Source organism: Mustela nigripes, chromosome 9, assembly GCF_022355385.1.
Source record: "Mustela nigripes isolate SB6536 chromosome 9, MUSNIG.SB6536, whole genome shotgun sequence".
In the NCBI taxonomy this organism is placed as follows: domain Eukaryota; kingdom Metazoa; phylum Chordata; class Mammalia; order Carnivora; family Mustelidae; genus Mustela; species Mustela nigripes.
In genome coordinates, this window is record NC_081565.1 from 31,718,336 (window position 1) to 31,738,307 (window position 19,972).

The following is a 19,972-nucleotide window of genomic DNA, read 5'->3' on the forward strand; positions in this document are numbered from 1 at the left end:
AGCAAGAATGTCTGCATTTCTGAGAAGTCAGATTACATGGTCCTGGCAAGCAGGCATTCAACAAGTCCCTCTTGGGTGCCTCCTGTGTGGAGTACTGGGCAAGTCCCCTTACAGCCAGGGACACGGATCCACAGATTGGCTTTTGGAACAACTCCCACAGAGCCAATGTACCGAAGAGCCCAGGAGTCAAACTAGATCTGGTGAGCCTCTGCCAAGCCCAACTTGGGCTTATCGAGCCTCGGATTTCCATATCAACCTCATCCACGCTTAGGACACATTCCTTAAAAACATAGGCCCTGGGGCATCTGGGGGGCTCGGTTGGTTAAGCGTCTGCCTTTCGCTCAAGTCATGATCCCAGGGTCCTGGAACTGGGGCCCCACCTCAGGTCCCCTTATCAGTGGGGAGTCTGCTTCCCCTTCTCCCTCTGCCTCTCTCCCCTTGCTTGTGCTCTCTCAGGTGGTTGCTCTCTTTCTCTCAAATAAATAAATAAAATCTTAAAAAAAAAAAAAACCTATTTCCTACCATCTAACAAACCAAACTCTTATTCCTTTATATTTTAATTTTTTTATGTCCTGTTAGTCACCATACAGTACATCATTAGTTTTTGATATAGTGTTCCATGACGCATTGCTTGCGTAAAACACTCAGTGTTCATTACAACACATACCCTCTTTAATAATCATCACCCAGTTATCATCCTCCCCCCCACCCCACTTTAAACCCCTGTTTGTTTCCTGCAGTCCATAGTCTGTCATGGTTCTTCTCTGCCTCTGATTCCCCTCCTTTATTTTTCTCTTCCTTCTCCTAATGCCCTCCATGCTTTTCCTTCTGTTCCACAAATAAGTGAAACCATATGATAATTGTCTTTCTCTGCTTGACTTACTTCCCTTAGGATCATCTCCTCCAGTCCCATCCATGTCAATGCAAATGGTGGGTATTCATCCTTTCTGATGGCTGAGTAATATTCCATTGTATATATGGACCACATCTTCTTTATCCATTCGTCTGTTGAAGGGCATCTCGGCTCCCTCCCAAGTTTGAAAGTATCAGCATCCCAGTAACAGCAAAGCAGACTTCATTCTCTGATGAGTTTAAAAAAGAAACATAAGGAGAAAACTATTAGGATCACAAAATACTAGAACTGGAAAGACTTCCACAATCATCCAGTTCACAATGTTTATATGCTGGGCTGAGTTCTGGAATGCTGTAAGTAAGTATTCTGAGTGTTTGTCAATCTGGAAGGACAGTACAAGAATAATAGAAAGATGTGAATGATCTGTATAGAAATTGCTATATTGTCAATGTTCAGTAAGTATTTAAGTATAAAAAGTATTCTTTCACTTTAAATAATTTAAATAAAAAATCCCCAAACTTCATCTTACTAAAAGGTGCTGGGTTCTAAGGACAGCCCACTGTCTTAGAAAAAATAAAATCAAGTGCAAGAAAAATTCAAAGAAAAGGACATGGGTGGGGCTGATGGAAGAAATGAACAGAATAGCAAAAGTGAAGCCAGGGATTAGTGGAACCACGAGGAAGGACGAAGGAAGGGAGGCTGGGGATTGAGTTGAACCTACGGGATGATTTGGGGAGGACTGCCATTGTAATAGTACCGAGTCCTCTAACCCACAAACATGGAATGTTTCTCCCTTTATTTAGATCCCTAAATTCTCAGGAATTACATAAATTTCAATGAAATCAGTCTGTTTCTGTGTTCTCTTTGTGCTATTGTGAGTGGTTTTTTTCTTTTTTTTTAATTTGAGGGATTGTTAATATAGAGAATTCAATAGATCTTTTGTGTATGTATTGTACTTGTAGTCTATAACCTTGATAAATTTACTAGTTCTAGTAGTTTTTTTTGTGGATTCCTTAAGATCTTATAGGATCATGTCCTTTGTGAATAAAGATAGACCCCCCCACACACTTTAAATGACTCCTTCTTTGGGGGGAGAACAAGTGCGGGAGCTAGATAGAAGTTTCACTACAAGGTTGAATAGAGATAAGGAGAGTAGACATTCTTCACTTGCTCCTGATTTCAGGAGAAATGCACTCTCCCTCCATTAAGTATGTTAGACATGGTTTTTCATAGATTGAAGAGTCCTTTGTTAGGTTGAAGAAGTTGCCTCCTATTCCTACTTTGTTGAGTGTTTATCATGAATGGGTGTTGAATTCTGTCCAATGCTTTTCCTGTAGTCTATTTAATTGATCATATGGGTTTTATCCTTTTATCAATATGGTGTAAAGGATTGATTTGGGATGGTAAATCGCTTGATTTGCAGCGCTTGGATAAATCTCATTTAGTCCTGATGTATAAACCTTTTTATTTTTTGCTGGATTCAGTTTGCTAATATTGTGTTAAGGATTTGTATCTATCTTTGTGGGATTTAAATAACTTTTTAAATATAGGTATTTAAAAGCATAAATATCCCTGTCAGCACTGTTTTAGCAGCATGCCATGAATTTGGATGTTTTTATCTTCATTTAGTTAAAATTATTTTCTAATTTCCCTTGTGGTTTCCTTAATGAGTTATTTAGAAAATGTGTTAATTTCCAATATATTTTGGGATTTCTTTCTGTGGTGACTTCTAATTTAATTTCAACATGGTTGGAGAAGATACTACCTATGATTTCAATTTGTTGTTGTTGTTGAGACCTGTTTTATGGCACAGTATATGGTCTTCTCTGGAGAATGTTCCATGTGGACTTGAGAAGAATGTATCTTTTGCTGCTGGTGGCTGGTGTTCTACAAATGTAGGACAAGTTGACTAACAGTGTTCTTTTATTTGCTTTTTTGTTTGTTCTATCAATTGTTGATAGATTGTTCTATCGGTTGTTGAGAGTAGGATATTGAAATCTCCATGTATTATTGTTGAATTATTTATTTCTTCTTCCAAATCTGTCCCTTTTTCTTCATGTATTGGGGGTTCTGTTGGTAGGTGCATACATATACACTAATGGTTGTTATATCTTCCTGATATATTGACCCTTTTAAAAATCATTTGAAATGTCCTCTATTTCTGGTAACATTTCTTGTCTCAAAGCCCATTTTGCCTGATACTATTATAGCTAATTATGCTTTTCTACTAATATAGCTATTCCTGCTTTCTTATGGTTACCATTTGCACAGTATATGTTTTTCCATACTTTTACTTTCAAACTATTTGTCTTTGAATCTTAAGTGTGTCTCTTGTAAACACCATATAGTTGAGTCTTTTTTTTTTTTAATCCATTCTGACAATTTCTACCTTTTGAGTATTTAGTCCAATCACATTTAATGAAATTATTGGTATGCTTAGAGTTATGGCTAACATTTTGCTATTTGTTTTCCAAATGTCTGTATCTTTTTGCTTCTCTGTTCCTCTCTTGCTACCTTTTGTGTGCCATTTTAATTTCTGTTGATTTTTTAACACTGTTTTTTGAAGTATAGTGTTAGTGCTTGCTCTAGGGACCATGATAATATGCATTTCAATTTGTCAGTCTTCTTCATTTTAACACTAACATAATTCCAATAAAACATAAACGTGTTTCAATATAGCTCCATTTCCTACTCCCTCCTTTGTGCTGTTATTATAATACACATTGCATCTATGCTAGAGTGTTGCCATTATTGCTCTATACAGTAACATGCCATTTAAAAAAGAAAAGATACATTTATTGTGTAGGCAAATGTCTCCCCAAGATTCTCATCCTCTAGTTATTCAATCAAGGTACTGCCACGAAAGGACTTTGCAAATGAAATTAAAGTTACTAAATGGGGAAATGATCCTAGATTATCCAGATGGGCCCATTGTAATCACACTGTAATCACACATAATCTATAAACAATAGAAGAGGGAGGTAGAAGAGTCCATCAGAGAGAAATGCAATGGGAGAGAGAAACGAGATGAGGCAGGAGAGAACAGGGAGATGAAGTATGAAAAGGACCCATATTACTGTTGTTGGCTTTATTACTGTTGAAGATGGAGGAAAGGAACCAATAGCCAAGAATTGCAAGTGGCTTCCAGAGGCTGAGAATAACTCCTGGGACAGTCAGCAAGGAAATGGGAACCGTAGTCTTACAACCGCATGGAGCCGATTTTACCAACAACCTGACTGAGCTTGGAAGTGAATTTATCCTAAGCCTCCAGAAGGAATGCAGTACAGCCAACACCTTGATTTTGACCTAAAACATGGAGCAGAGAACCAACTCAGCCACATTATACGTGGACTTCTGAGCAACAGAAGCATGTGATCGATCATAAGCGGGTATTGTTGTAAGCCAGGACATTGGTGGTCATTTGTTACATCGGTAATGCATGTACATGGTTCTATTTACTCATGTATTTACCATTTCCAGTAGTCCTCTTTGCATCCTGTGGGTTCGAGTGACCATCTGGTGTTATTTTTCATTCTGAAGGGTTTCTTTAAAAGCAGATCCACAGGCAACAAACAGAGTCTTTTTATCTCTTTACTTTGCCACCTTATCTATTTATTTATTTATTTGCCTTCATTTTTGAAAGCCAGTTGTATCCAAATCCTCCCAACCAAAAATCTCTGGAGCTTCCTGAAAGTGCAAGCATCACTCATGAGCCCAACATCCCTCCACTGGCCTTGAGTCAGAGATTCCCAAGGGGACTCTTAGGATAACTTAGGACAGTTATCCTAAGCAGGCTTAAGATTAGATGTGGAAATACGGACACTCTGGGGCCTACTGGAGAGTGGTAACTTAATCCGAAACTGTAGGCCCTAAATCTGAGTCACACCCACAGGGTGGATGTTGAGCCCTTCTGAGCTGCTGGAGGAGCCTCAGGGCAGCAGGAAAGAATTGGAAAAAGAAGGAAAGGTCTGGGCTTGGTGTATAAAATTCTGCTCCATTGTACCCACTGCCCTCCCTGAGCCTCCCCTACTCAGGAACCAGAGATGAATGTGCCCATGGCATATTCTGCCTGCCCTGTTTGTAACTGCTGTAGCCTGTTCAGATCTAGGTAGGTCTGCTACACATTGAGAACATCTAGAATGTTTGGCTAAGTTTGGGGGAGGGGGGGTCCTGTTGTTGTTGTTGTTTTGAAGATTTTATTTATTTGACATACAGAGATCACAAGTAGGCGGAGAGGCAGGCAGAGAGAGGCGAGGAAGCAGGCTCCCCGCTGAGCAGAGAACCCAATGCATGGCTCCATCCCAGGACCCTGAGATCATGAGCTGAGCTGAAGGCAGAGGCTTCAACCCACTGAGCCACTCAGGCGCCCCCCTGTTGTTGTTCTGAGAGATTTTTGCGGCCTCACTCTCTCTCCTTGAGACTGAGGTGAGCACCAAGGCTGGCTCGGGGCCTCCCCCAGCTACCACTGGGCCTCCCAAGCTGCAAGGCTTTGAACTGCCACATCAGACTCTCAGGGAACAAGCCAGAAGCGAAAGAAGCTCACAAAGGGGAAGCCCAGTGAAGGACACACAGCGACTCCTGAGCCTCTTACCTGCTCTCTCTGGACTCACCCCCCAAAATCCACACCCAGTTCACCTTTACCCATTCCCTAAACGCTCTTCTTAGTCCTCTGTCCCCTCCTTAGGGCACTTTGTTGGCCACCATCTCTCCTAGTTGCAAAAAATCAGGTGAGATCATATATATGAAAACACGTGGAAAAACTCAAACACTAGGTAATGACAAGTGCAATCATCTCTCCGCATCTGGAATTAAGTCTCAAAAGTGTATTTAATCCACTCCGCACTGAATGACCACATCTATTTCAGCTTATGAATCCAATGACCACCTGGCTCCTCTTTTGAGTATCAGGGGTGCCAAGCAACAGTTCTAATGTTATTTTATGGTTGATGTCCATAACCTTCCCCACATAGTTTTTGGCACGTAGGTGGCTCAGCCGGTTGAGCGTCCGACTCTTGGTTTTGCTCAGGTAGTGATCTCATGGGTCAGTGGACGAAGTCCCCAGGACAGGAATACCACTCAGGCTCAGCGGAGGGGCTGCTTAAAGATTCTCTCCCTCTGTTCCTCCCCCCACCTGCACACACACTCTCTAAAATAAACCTTTAAAATAGATAAAAATGCCTAGGATTGCCAAAGTTTCTCAATCACACCTCCCTTTAAGCAAAGAACCGACCTCCTCTACACCATCTACTACAACATTAAGACCCCAAGTGTTTTAGTGCTGCCTACCACAGTATGTGCACATTCTATTATCGGTCTATGCCAATATTCCCCTTTCCTTCCGATTTTTCTTATCCTCTCAATGGATTCTTTCCCCTTTGAAATACTTAAATTGCCAATACTCCTTTATAATTCTACTCCTTCTGATAGAAAAGTTACCTTAAATTTCTTACCTTTCCCATTTCTCTTTAGCTCTCACAAAGAATCCTTTATTTCCATAATGATTTAATATTATTTCTTTCCCAATTCTTAAAAATTATGCATGGCTAAACCATGCATGACTGAGCGTCAGCTTTTATAACATCAACTTTTTCTACTCCTCTTTCAGAATAGCCCCATTGTTTTGTAAATCCTCAACTGTAAAACATACAAACAGTGCAGAGTTGCAAGATATGTCTGTGAGACCACATATGAAGAAACATTTTTTCTAAATTAGAAGAGGCCAGTATGAAACTGGTTCTGCTGTTTCTCTACATCTGTGTTTTAAAAATAATTTAACTTTTTTCCATGTTTTGACAAAAGCTCTACATGCTGGTGATGTGTCTTCTTTACTATGGAGAAGGAAAAAGAAAACCCCTAAATCCAGTCTTTGAACTGAAGTGACAGTCTGTAATGCAAGAGCCACAAGCCAGTCCGCAAAACCCCTTCCAGCGGTTAGTCAAGAGTTTGGGGGCCACATCTCCTCATCCATTCTCTGCTCCGTTTTCTCATGAGCCAAGTTCCCACTCCCCGCATACTGTTTAAATCTACTTTAAACAAAGGGGGTGGGGGGGCGCCTGAGTGGCTCAGTAGTATGGTTAAAGCCTCTGCTTTCAGCTCAGGTCATGATCTCAGGGTCCTGAGATCAAGCCCCACATTGGGCTCTCTGCTCAGCAGGGAGCCTGCTTCCTCCTCTCTCTCTGCCTACTTGTGAGCTCCATCTGTCAAATAAATAAATAAAATCTTTAAAAAAAAAAAAAAAGGAAAGGCTATTTTTACAAATTATGCCAATTCTCACAGATCCTTAAATTAGGAAAAGATGAGAACCCTCTAAATTTCCTTTGAAAACAACTGCAAAACTTTTGAGAATCAAAATACTTTCACTTTAACACAACCTTAGCAAATTTGCTGAGCAAGAGACAACGTAGTTCACAGGGAGGCAGGTCCCATCCTGCCCACCGACAGGTCAGCACCCCTGCGCATGTAGGAGGCACCTTGGGGCTGGGGCACTTCTCAACCATGTTAACCTGTACTGGGGAATAATCCAAAAGTTCTAATGTCTATCTACAGCAACTACATTTCATAACAGCACGGCTTGGTCCAATATACACACTTTATTTTAAATTATGCCACTTGTACTTGGGAAAAAAAGTCATTTATTTGCACTGCTTCCATTTTTCTACTGTAGTGTTAGGACTTGACATAAGCATCGCTCTTCTACTTCCTATTTACAACTCATTCAGAATATTACTACAAATACAATATACAACTTTAAAAACTTATGGGGAGCTGCAGTTTTTGTTTTTCTTTCCTCTTTACAGGTTTCTCAAAATCATTCAATTTAAATGAAAATTTATATGGATATTTTCTGTACACATCTGAAAGGGCAGAAATCACACTGATAAAGCCAAAAGAATTTTGCACAAATACAATAAAATACAGAGAACAAAAACTATAGAAGATGTTATTTGGGGTACAAATATAAACAATACAGTACCATTTGAGTAATTTAGCAACATAACACTCATACTTTATAGAAATAAAACTGCAAACCTGGAGAATGCTCTGACAAATATTAAACATTATATATACAATGAGGTAAATGTACCTTGGTCTCTTGAGAGGTAATTTAAGTTTAAAGCAATTGACATTTTGAAGCATCTCCTTGACATATAAAGAAATACCAAACACCCCATTCCATTGGCACAATGTGAAAAAGGGATATCAAAACACGGTTCATGATATTCAATTCACAAATCTTGTCAAAATATAAAAACAAATTCAATTAAGTTCTTTTTTTAAGCTTTAAGAAACAGGCTGAATGTTATTAAACACATTCTTTAAAGTCTACAGTTACAAATAAGATTGCATAATGGTGCTGACAAGTTTAGGAGTACTGACAATCCTCAGAAGGTCTTAGAATTTCAGCATTCCTAGAGAGAGGGCCTGTGGGTAGTCTAGCATTCCAAAGTAGACACAAGGAGCTACAGATTACATGTCCAGACCCATTCTTTAGCATCTCAAAAATATCTGAACTGGCATTTCCTGCCATGCTGTAACAGAACCATTATTTGGAATCTCCATCATTTGGAGCCAGAACACTGCCACAGTCAAGAAACAAAAAGAAAGCTGACTTACAATCACTCTTTCAGTGCAAGGATAAAAATAAATGTCGACAGGACATGTCCAACAGGATACTGATTTTGTTCTGCATTTTAGTTGGCACTATGCCATCTTGTTTTAGAAAATATTCTATACGGGACAGCTCTCAGATGTACAGGGGGAACTGAAGGGAGCTCACGTGTGAGCTGCAGAATGGCCAAGTGGCCACTTTGTAAGAAGAACTGCAGTGTGCAATTGCTGATGTCACTAACCATGTCACTGTGCGCGGACTCGAGGCCCTTCTTGAGCCCTCTAACTATAGCAGAACTACAGGCTCCTCTCTTCTGACGGCGCCCTGTGCCCCTGCTTCGGGCACAATGAACTCCTGCCGCCGTAACTGCGACCTTGCTGCCTTCCACTGCTTGGCCATAGCCGAAGTCACAAAGCAGCCAGCAGGGCCATCATCCACCCCATCTCCAAACTTAGAGAACCCTCCCAGCAACATCCAGTGACTCAAGGAAATGGAAGCACGTTCCACAGCTATTCAAAAGGCTGCTGAGGGGAGATGGCTGGGGTGGTGGCAAGGCAATCTGTCTCTGAGTCAGGGGCCAGCAGGAAGGCAGGCTGAGAGAAATGTAGGCTGAAGTTAAGAAGGAAGGACCAGGGATACCCGTGCCCCATGGGGTCTTACCTCCCTCATCCCCATTCCTCCGTGGCACTGATGAAATGGATGTGGACAGGTTATTGGTCTTAAGGTATATTTTAAACCAAGTTTAATTTTGAAAGGTGAGCATGTGAAGATGGGCAGTATAAACAAAGGCTTGTGTATCTAAACGACAAAATTAATACTCTAGTCAAACGTATCTGCAGTTACAGCCATAGTAATCATGATCTATTTCATTTTTAAGTGACTTTGATTTTCAATAATAACTAATCGGGGTTTATCAAACTGTCATTACCCATAAAAGGAATTTGCTGCAGTAATTTGTAAACTGAATTTAGAACTAAACTCGAATTTTTTAAAAAAGTTCCCTGACTCACCAAAAGTACATTTTATCCACTTAGACAAGAAGAGTATAATTACAATTCAATCTTTGATTTAATAAAGAATATCTTTAGTAAAAGTTGATTACCTTATATGAGAGTGAGAAATCATGTATCTCAATTTTAGATCAGACAAGAACTTTTGGTATGTTCTCAAAATTATATAAAAATAGTTTTAGCATTGGTCCCCTGGATTTCATAAAGCAGATCTGGCAGGCTTAGAATGGAGGGGGGGGGGGAGAGTACCTAATCACAGAGCTAGAGATTAATCAGGAAATAAAACATAATTATAAAACAAACCCCTCAAACTCATTCATTTGCTTTGACAAAATCATGGTAACTAAAGAAAAAAACTCAAATTTGGAGTCAAAATATTAACCTCTAACCACATTTTCCCCATGATGTTTTTAAACACATGAAACTGACACTAAATTCCTATGCATATGTCATTCATTCTAAAATTACTTTGGCTTTAAGACCAAATAGTCTTTCAAATTTATTCTATGTTTAAGAGATAAGACATAATCAGAATGCAGCTCAGTCAGTGTAAATGGCCACTACCTCTTATTGACCAAATACTATAAAGGTAATTCTGACCCTTTCATTTGGAAATTGATAGCACTATGAAGTCAATGTCTTGCCTCACTGCTATGATAGTTTTTCTCCCATCAGAATAAGATCACAGTGATAAAGAGAACTCTGAAAACTCTGAAAAGCCCTAAGACTTCAAGCACTGGAAGTAAAAATCAGTTATTATAAGCTAGTTTCAACTTACTGGGAAGAGTTGGCTTTAAACATTGAATCTGACTGAAAACATCTGTTAAATGGAGAACCTATACCCAGAATGTTCTTTAGCTACCACTCTCCCAAATGTTAAGGGTGTACTAAACTTATTACCTAACCATGTAAATAAGCAGTTGCAGTATCTGCACACAGAAGGAAAGACTGAATTAGAAGCTGCCTTCCTCAAAGTGTAGTGAGACCTCAGAACCACGCTAACTCTAACCTTAGTTACAAAGACAGAAAGTCCACTGAACAATGACTCCTACATAACAAATGTGACTCTTTTGCACACCTGTTATCTACTCAAATGATTAACTACCTTTACCTTCCTAGAAAAAAGGCCTATTATTTAACATTAACCATACCCTAATTTTAAATGTAACTCATTTCTTAAAAAAATAACACTGTCTTTGAACAGATAAAGGAAAAAATGGCTTACAGAATGCCATACAACTTTTCACAAGCAGCTAGACAAATTTTCCCTTTTAGAAAAATCAGTCTGTATGCTACAAGTTTTAAATTATTAGAGTACTATAAGCATCTACAGTGCCACTTGGTTTTTTTTTTTTAAGGTATACTTACAGACAACACAATTTAGATGCAAAAACTTGATGTGAGAATATTCAAAAATGGCCATAATAACATTTACCAATTAATGCCACTTCATTTCTTTAGTGGTTTAAGCACATTTGGGTAGGAGAAAGGCATTTTCAAAATGGAATACCAAATGACATACTACAAAAAAACCTTCCAAAAAACAAAACAGAAAATGTCTGGGTTACCCAGATAAATAAACTTTTTGAATTAAAATACTCCAGCTTTTAAGACACACAGACTGTAAGCAATTCTACTCATTTTCATTAGAAAGACACAGAAGCGGCACTTACTGGTATAGTACAATCCCATTTTGAAGGCATGTAATGTTCTGAATATGTGAAAGAACAGTAATAGTATACAAAATACAATTGCATAAATTATGTTCCTCACTACTATATGAGGTCATTTTTAGACTCAAGATAAGAGTTTTATAAGTGTTAGTTTTAAGATCCTGAAAATTATAGAACAGTACATTCAAAGTCTGAATCAAGGAAACTCTTTAGTGGTTCAGAATCCTCTGAGAATGTACTAACCAGGAATAATAAATCACTTTCTTTAAAAATAAGAAATGTTTTGTATAATTCAACAATCCAGCTCCTTTACCCTTAAAGATGATCTTCAGCACAGCAGAGTTAACCTAAAGTTAAGACCAGCAATCATCTTTTCAAAAAAAAAAAACAATACAAAAAAACCCCCAAGTTTTGTGTTAATAAAAAATAAAGGTAGACTACACAACATTTTGTAACTGTCCTGGGAAAGAAGTGTTCATAGTGCACAGAAAGGACCCTGGGTCCAAAGAAATCCTGGGGAGTTTCCGTTGACCTTATTACACTGTTGCAAAAGGAAGCAATATCCTTCTATTCCCTCTCAGTGAGGTAGAACAATTGACCTCCCAAATTAAAACCCAGGAGCAGATCTGAAGGAAAAGTAAAGTTCAGGCAAAGCTGTAGAACTACATTTTGATGCCTTCCTGTTGACTGAGTTGTGACAGTGTTTTCTTAATACGCAAAGCCGTAAGTCTTGCTGCTCCATTGGCATACCAACATTCTCTCATAATTTTAGCCATTACTCTCAAGGCCTGCAAAAAAATAGAAGAAAAATAATTAATGAGTGCCAATGAGTGCTTTCCATTCATCTGAATAAGACCCTTACTCTGTACATCTTATTTCCAAGTATTATATGTTCAATTTTTTTGTTTTGTTATATTTCCACATTATGTGTAATAGCAAATGAATAGAAATGACTTCAATTCCCATGAGAGAGTACTGGTGTCAGCAGCTGGAAAGCAGATGAATGAGGGCCAACCAACTTAGGAGACCTGAAAAAGCTGAATCCTAACCCAGAACTGTCAAGGCACAAGAGGAACCTGACTCAACCTTGATTCCTAGAATCAAGGAATTAACTGCATTGAGTTCCTCTGATGTGAATTTCAAGCTAAAAACAGGAGGATCAATCAGCTACAAGAGCTGGAACCCCAGGTAATTGCCTCTCCCCAAGCTTCACACAGTTGGATGACTGCCCCACTCCGACCCCAGCAAAAGATTAGAGGTTGTATCCAAGAGGGTAAAACAGATTTCTGACTTGGGGAAGGTGGGGGCAAAGTTCCATACTGACAACTCGCTAAATGACAAGACCATAGGTTTTCTCCCCAAAACACGGGCAGCAACTTGTAGATACTTCTCCAGGCAAGAGACTGAAAGAGTCTTATTTGGGAAATGTGAGCCCAATAGGAAAGACCTGAAGAAACCAACACATCAGTGACTCCCAATCACCGACAGAAGTAACCCAGTTAGGTCACTCCAAAGGTCACAGTGCATAAGCTCCATTCACATGCACAAAGTTTCCACCAGCTTCCAGCATCCTGTCCTTACACATGAGGAGAACAGGAGTTTGATCGGACATCGGAGAAAGCAGTATGAATACAGAAGCTGATACAAAGAGACCAAAGTAACTTGGACAAAATAGTTGTACAGAGAAGAAAATATCAACAATTTATTATTAATATCCTCAAAGAGATAAAGAAAATACTCAGAGTCATCACTGACAGTTTTTTGCTTCTTGTTTGATTTTGGACAAATGTGACAGAAGAATTGGAAAATAAACCTGATTTTTAAAAAAAGATAAAAGTTGATAAACCTCTCAGAAATTTTAGAAAAAAACCTGATGGATAAGAGGGAAAAGATAAGAAAATGAGAAGGCCTCTTCAAGGGGCCTAACATTCAAAACTAGAGCGCAAGAAAGAGAATGGAGGAAAACAGAAAGGAACAAATCAAAGAAATACTTCTTTGTACTTCTAGGGACACTTCCTAGAAATGAACATTGGTTTCCATATAAAAACAACCAAATGCCCATCACATACATATACTTATTCCACATAATTATACATTTATGGGGAGCCTACCATTTATCAGATACTATCTTGGGTATTGTGGATACAAAAAAGAACAGACAAAATATCCCTACCCTCGTAAAGCTCACGTTCTAGGGAGCTGAAGTATCTCATTAATAAGTAAGTAAGATACACGGACAGTCAGTGGTAAGTGTTAAGGAGAAACATCATTTAGGGAAGGAGACAAAATATGCCAGGGAAAGAAGGTGATATTTTAAATGGGTATAATGTCTACTAACAAGGTAACATCTGAGCAGAGACTTAAAAAAGATGGGGGAAGTTGAATACACCAAGAGACAGGAAGTCACTGGGGTCCAGGAAGGAAGATTCACTGTAACAGAAACAAAGGGAATCCCAGGACAAAAGGTGAGGGATATTCCAAGATGAAAAGTACACAGCTGGCCTAGGGAGCTATAGTTCCTGACTGGAAAGGATCAGAAGGTTCTGGAAGATACTTCCTCAGTTATTCTATCGGTTTCATGTTCTTAATGTATTTCAACTATTGAGAGGTGATTTATAAACCATAGAAAAGTGAAAGACTGACTTACTGTAAAGTGAAATAGAAAACTAACCAAATAGAGAAAAAACAAAAATGACAGCAATAGCATTAATTCAGTACACTGTGACAGTAACTGCAAATTGCATTTGTGCTCTTCATGTTTTCTCTTAACTTTTCCTCATGTTTAAAAAGAAATCTGCTTAATAATGTGCTCTACTTATTTAATGAATGCATGAATACTTAGGGTTTGAACTCCATAACATCAAGATCAAATTTGTAAAAGAAAAAATCTAGCCCAATTTCATTTGTTAAACATGCAAATTCTCTGACCACACTAAGAAGTATTTTTATCTGGGCCTGGATACTTGATTTCATTGAAACTCTCTCAATGTCTTGACTATTGGGTCCTACATTAATTTAAGATGTAAAATCAACTACTTAAGTCACCAGCTTCTTATTCCTCTTAAGCTATAAAACTTCACATCTGGAGGAAAAAGTTCTGCCTTGCCAATATTATAATAGTGATGGCTAGCAATTGCATAAAGATTAAATAAAATTTGTCTAATGAATTCTTTAAATTTACAAGTACAGAAGCATTCCTAAATTTTTTTTTAAGAGCTGGGGTTGAGACTCTCAGGCCCTGCTGGAAAGCATTTTCCCCACATTCCAGGTGAATGGTCACACAGGAAATCAGGTGAGTAAGATGTCAAATCATCGGAACCATCCTCTCAATCACCTTACCCAACTTCCTCCTTTTAAAAGGCACGTTAGGGTCTGGAAAACTGAAATGATTTGCCCAAAGTCAGACTCTGGAACGGTGGCCAGGCTAGTCTAGAATACAGTTTTCCTAATTTCCATCCAGCATCCACCCTGCTGTTCTGGGCTGCCCTGATAAAAGGACGGATCCATTTAAAATGCAGGTGACTTCTATTTGTAGAAGACATGATACTATACTAGGAAACCCTGAAGACTCCACCAAAAAAACTACTGGAACTGAGAAATAAATTCAGTAAAGTCACAAGATACAAATCAATGTACAGAAATCTTGTTGCATTCCTACACACTAATAACGAAACAGCAAGAGTGAAATTAGGAAAACAATCCCATTCACAGCTGTACCCAAAACAACAAAATATCTAGGAATAAACTTAACCACAGAGGTAAAAGACCTATACTATAAAACACTGCTGAAAGAAGTTCAAGATGATGCAAAGAAATTCAAAACATTCTATGCGCATGGGTTTGAAGAACAAATATTGTTAAAAATGTCTGTACTGCTCAAAGCAATCTACAAATATAAAGCAATCCCTATCAAAATACTAGCAGCATTTTTCATAGAACTAAAACAATTTTAAAATTTGTATGGAAATACAAAAAAAGCCGAACCAATCTTGGAAAAACAAAACAATAAAACTGGAGGTATCACAAATCCAGACTGTTTTATTACAAAGCTGTAGTAATTAAAAACAAGGTGATACCTGCATAAAAATAGACACAGAGATAAATGGAATAGAACAGAAAACCCAGAAATGAACCCAGATTATACGGTCGTATCTTTGACAAAACAAAAATGAATATACAATGGGAAAAATCTCTTCAACAAACGGTGTTGAGAAAACTGGTCAGTCACATGGAAAAGAGCGACACAGGACCACTTTGTTAAACCACACACAAAAATAAACTCAAAATGGATTAAAGACCTAAATGTGAGACCTGAAAGCACAAAAATCCCTGAAGAGAACACAGGCAGTAATTTCTCTAACATCAGCTGCAGCAATTATTTTTCTAGGTGTGTCTCCCAAGGCAAGGAAAATAAAAGCAAAACTAAACTACTGGGACTACATTAAAATAACAAGCTTCTGAACAGCAAAGGAAAAAATCCACAAAACTAAAAGCAACCTACTGAATAAGAGAAGATTTTTTTTTTTAATTAACTTATTTATTTTAGAGAGAGAGAGAGAAGAGTGGGAGAAGGGGCAGAGGGAGAAGGAGAGAGTCTTAGGCAGACTCTGCACTGAGGGCAGAGCTTGATGGGGGGCTCAATCTCACCACCCTGAGATCATGACCGGAGCCAAACCAAGAGTCGGATGCTTAACTGAACTGCACCATCCAGGCACTCAGAGATGGTACTTTTTTTTTTTAATTTTAATTTTTAATTTTTTATAAACATATATTTTTATCCCCAGGGGTACAGGTCTGTGAATCGCCAGGTTTACACACTTCACAGCACTCATCAAAGCACATACCCTCCCCAATGTCAGAGATGATACTTTTAAACGACATTATCGATAGAGGGATAGTATCCAAAATATGTAAAGAACTGATACAACTCAATACCCCAAAAAACAAAAAATCCAATTAAAAAATGGGCAGAAGACACAAACAGACATTTCTTCAAAGAAAACATCTAGATGGCCAACAGACACGTAAAAAGATGCTCAACATCATGCATCATCAGGGAAATGCAAATCCAAGCCACAATGAGGTATCACTTCACGCCTGTCAGAATGGCTAAAACCGAAAACAAGAAACAAGTGTTGTCGAGGATGTGAAGAAAAAGGGACCCTCTTGTATTGTTGGTGGGAAAGCAAACTGGTGCAGCCATTGTGGAAGACAGTATGGAGGCTCCTCAAAAAATTAAGAAGAGAAATACCCTATGATCCAGGAATCACACTACTGGGTATTTACCACCCCCACCCCAAATACAAAAAACATTGAGGGTTACAAGTACCCTATGTTTGTTGTAGCATTATTTTACAATCGCCAAACTATGGAAGCAGCTGTGTCCATACATACATGGATGGATAAAGAAAATGTGGTATATATACAATGGAATATTAAAAAAGAATGAAACCTTACCATTGGCAACAACCTGCATGAAGCTAGAGGGCAAAATGCTAAGTGAAGTAAGCTAAGTGAAGAGAAAGACAAATACAATATGATCTCACATGTGGAATTTAAGAAACAAAACAAATGAGCAAAGAAAAAAGCGAGAGAGAGAAAGAGAGACACAAACCAAGAGACAAACTCTTAACTACTGAGAACAAATTGATGATAACCAAAGGGGAGATACATTGGGGAATGGGTTAAATAGGTGATGGGAACTAGAGAGTGCACTTATTTTAAAACAAAAAACAAAAAAGGTAAACTTAGATCCCTCCATACTGGTAAGTGCATTTAATGTAACTGGATTGCACATTCCATGTAAAAGATAGATAAAATGAAAATGCAACTGCTTTGGTTCACTGGTAGATTTAAATACTATTCTGATACACTGATGGCCACTACAAGTGCTGCACAGCCCTTTTGATGTCCTTGAGACTGAACCTGAAAACCAAATTATTCTGTTTTTCACCCACTGGTTTAACTGCCATGGGGACAAAAAAAGAAAAAAGAAAATGCTTGTGTCTATTTTCCTTAAAGAAAAGTACCAAATTTCCACACACCAAGCAGAAGCAGTTTAGAAAATTGTGTATTATCCAAAATAAATACTCACTTCACAACTCTGCCATCTGTTTGGAATATTTGGCCTTAACTTCTGTTCACAAACAACTTTTCTCATTTCTTCAACTGATGGATCAGAAGGTACGAGATCATAATAAGGCAGCTGGTAATCTTCATGAATTCCTATATTGGTTAAAGAAATTTTTTTTTGAAAAATTTACTCAGATAATGCTAGACTATTCTTTGTCTAGGAACACCCAAGAGTTCTATTTCAGGGATTCATTAATTAATTAGTGAAGTGGAACAGGGCTTATAGCTTGCTCTGTCTCATAGACACCTGCCATCAACAGCCCATCTCTCTGAGTTGGTACTGGGCCCATACCCTGAAACTAAGTTTCACTGTGGGATCAGCAAAGACTCTTTTAATGATGGTTAACTACGAGCTGTAATGACCTGATTATCTTTTCCCAAAGAACCCTCATGTGCAAAAAATGAGAGTTTTTATTCTGTGAGTACTCAGCTTTGGTATAAGGAAAGACACTTTACCATGAAGATATAAATCCTACAAGCAAATCTGAGGTTTAAGTCCTTTACCTCTACTTGGATCAGTCCTCTTTGCTACAAAACAGAGACACAGTCTCCCTCTTATTGCCACATAAACCTGAGTCCCTAATCTCAACCAAGCCTAGACCCCGCAAGGATAAGAAACTACTGCTCAAGCAAATATCCAAAGTGCTCAATCTAAAATTTACTTAAAATAAACTTGTTTAAAAAGTAGTGAAATGGCAATGTAAGTATATTCTGTATATGTAACTTTCAGCTAAGAAGTTAGACAAAATAACAACATTCTTGGCAGGGGAGGGGAGAGGGAATGAATTTGACCCAAGTACATGCTAGAAACAGCTTCCTGGGTGGCCTCTCCATTCTAAATAACTATATTCCAAGATAACAAGGGCTTGGTTTTTGATGCTTCCCAAGATTCAAATGCAAACAGTAAAAGAATATACTAGAAGTGTGTCATTGCATTTCCTCTTACTGTAGGTTTATCTCCTTTACTTTCTTTGGCACGCTCAGTGATCACCTGGTGAACATAATTTTAGACTATTGATGTATATGATTTCATTCAGTTAAAAAAAAAAAAAAAAAAAGGCTCTCCTGGAACAGCCTCTGTTCATGACAAACTGTTGGGGGAAGGGGAGAAATTTACCACCAATGGAACATCGTCGAGCTATTTCCCAGAATACTAAGCCCATTGCATAGATGTCAGCACGTTTGAAGGATTCAAAGTGTTTCATATTTATGGAATCATCTAGAACTTCAGGGGCCATGTACCTAAAAAAGAAGTCAGCAAATTACTCTATGGAATGGTGGTCACATTACTTTTGAACTGTTTCATATATTTTCTTTTTCTCCTGAGAATTTTTTAAAAAATCAGTATTAAGACTTTTCTCCCCTTTCAGCATGGTTCTGCTACTTTTTAAAATGACTCCTAACTCTTATGGAAATTTTCCCAAAGTTCATAAAGTACAAAGTGAAAAATCATTCCATTATAACCACCCAGTGTTAACACTTTGATCAACATTCACAAATATTATATAGCCAAGATCATATTAAACTCAAGAAAAATATTAAATATACAAACTGATTTGAAAATTAATGATGTTAACTAAATGCCATGAAAAGCTGAAATAGCAATTTGATGCTATCTAGCTGTCTTATGATCTTAGTTTCCAATGGAAGACACATATGTGGGGCGCCTGGGTGGCTCAATGGGTTAAGCGTCTGCCTTTGGCTCACGTCATGATCTCAGGGTCCTGGGATTGAGCCCCACACTGGGCTCCCTGCTCAGTGGGAAGCCTGCTTCTCCCTCTCCCTCTGCTTGTGTTCCCTCTCCCCCTGCTTGTGTTCCCTCTCTTGCTGTCTCTCTTTCTGTCAAATAAGTAAAATCTTCAACAAAAAAAGAAAGAAAGACACATATGTAACAATCATGACTATTATCAATGTCTTAACATACACCACCTACTTTGTCAAGTACTATGCACGGACCACATAATTTAATCTAGAAGTCTTCTCACTAAAACAGATGTAAGGCAGGATGAGGACATAATCCAGGGAACAAAATAATAGATAAAAAATGAATGCTGGTCCTCCTACTGATGACACATTATAGGGTTCTGAAGTTTTAAAAATGCTACTAAGGTTACAGATCAGGATTCCTGAAGACTTGCAGCAACCACTGTCCTGGACCCCTAAGTCAAGAGTTCTGAGAGTCCTTGTTGAATCCAGAAATCATAAATACAACTGAGATAGACTGAAGCTTGGCTCTACCTAAGGCCAAGGCATTAACGTGAAGATACGCTGTGGCAACATGCTGTGACAATACACAGAGTAAGGCCTTTTGGGTCAGAAAAACTTAGGTTCAGTCTCAGCTCCTTAGGTTACCATCTGTATGAAGCTGACCCCATTACTTAATTTCCATGGGGCTGTTTCCTCATCTGTGAAATGAGGGCAATGACACCTACCTAGTCACGTTCCTTAGAAAACTCATGGATTCAACAAATGTTTACCGAGGATCTACTATGTATTAGACACTATAATGGTCTCTGGTAAAACAAGTCTACTCTCAAGCAGCTTGCAATCCAGTGGAATACACAGACAGTAAATGGAGAGTTAGAATACGCTAAGTGCCTTAATAGTCCAGGTTCAGCCTGCTATGAGAGCCCTTGGTAAGGGCACCTCAGTCTAGAAAGGGTTTCCTCTGAGAAAGGGGGAGTACAAATCAGGG

At 38.5% G+C, this 19,972-nt stretch overlaps 1 protein-coding gene across 2 annotated transcripts in view; it reads right to left on the reverse strand.

The window, feature by feature from the left end:
• Positions 1–7,424: 7,424 nt before the first annotated feature.
• The window catches only part of TGFBR1 (transforming growth factor beta receptor 1), a 56,031-nt gene continuing 43,483 nt past the window's right edge, over positions 7,425–19,972 (reverse strand). For both annotated transcript variants that reach the window (XM_059411205.1, XM_059411204.1), the window contains exons 7-9: positions 18,395–18,519; positions 17,240–17,370; positions 7,425–11,933 (exon numbers count right to left, since the gene is read on the reverse strand). In XM_059411205.1, the coding sequence (XP_059267188.1) occupies positions 11,808–11,933; positions 17,240–17,370; positions 18,395–18,519 (382 nt within the window). In that variant the 3' untranslated portion in view covers positions 7,425–11,807. The remainder of the gene's footprint in view (positions 11,934–17,239; positions 17,371–18,394; positions 18,520–19,972) is intronic.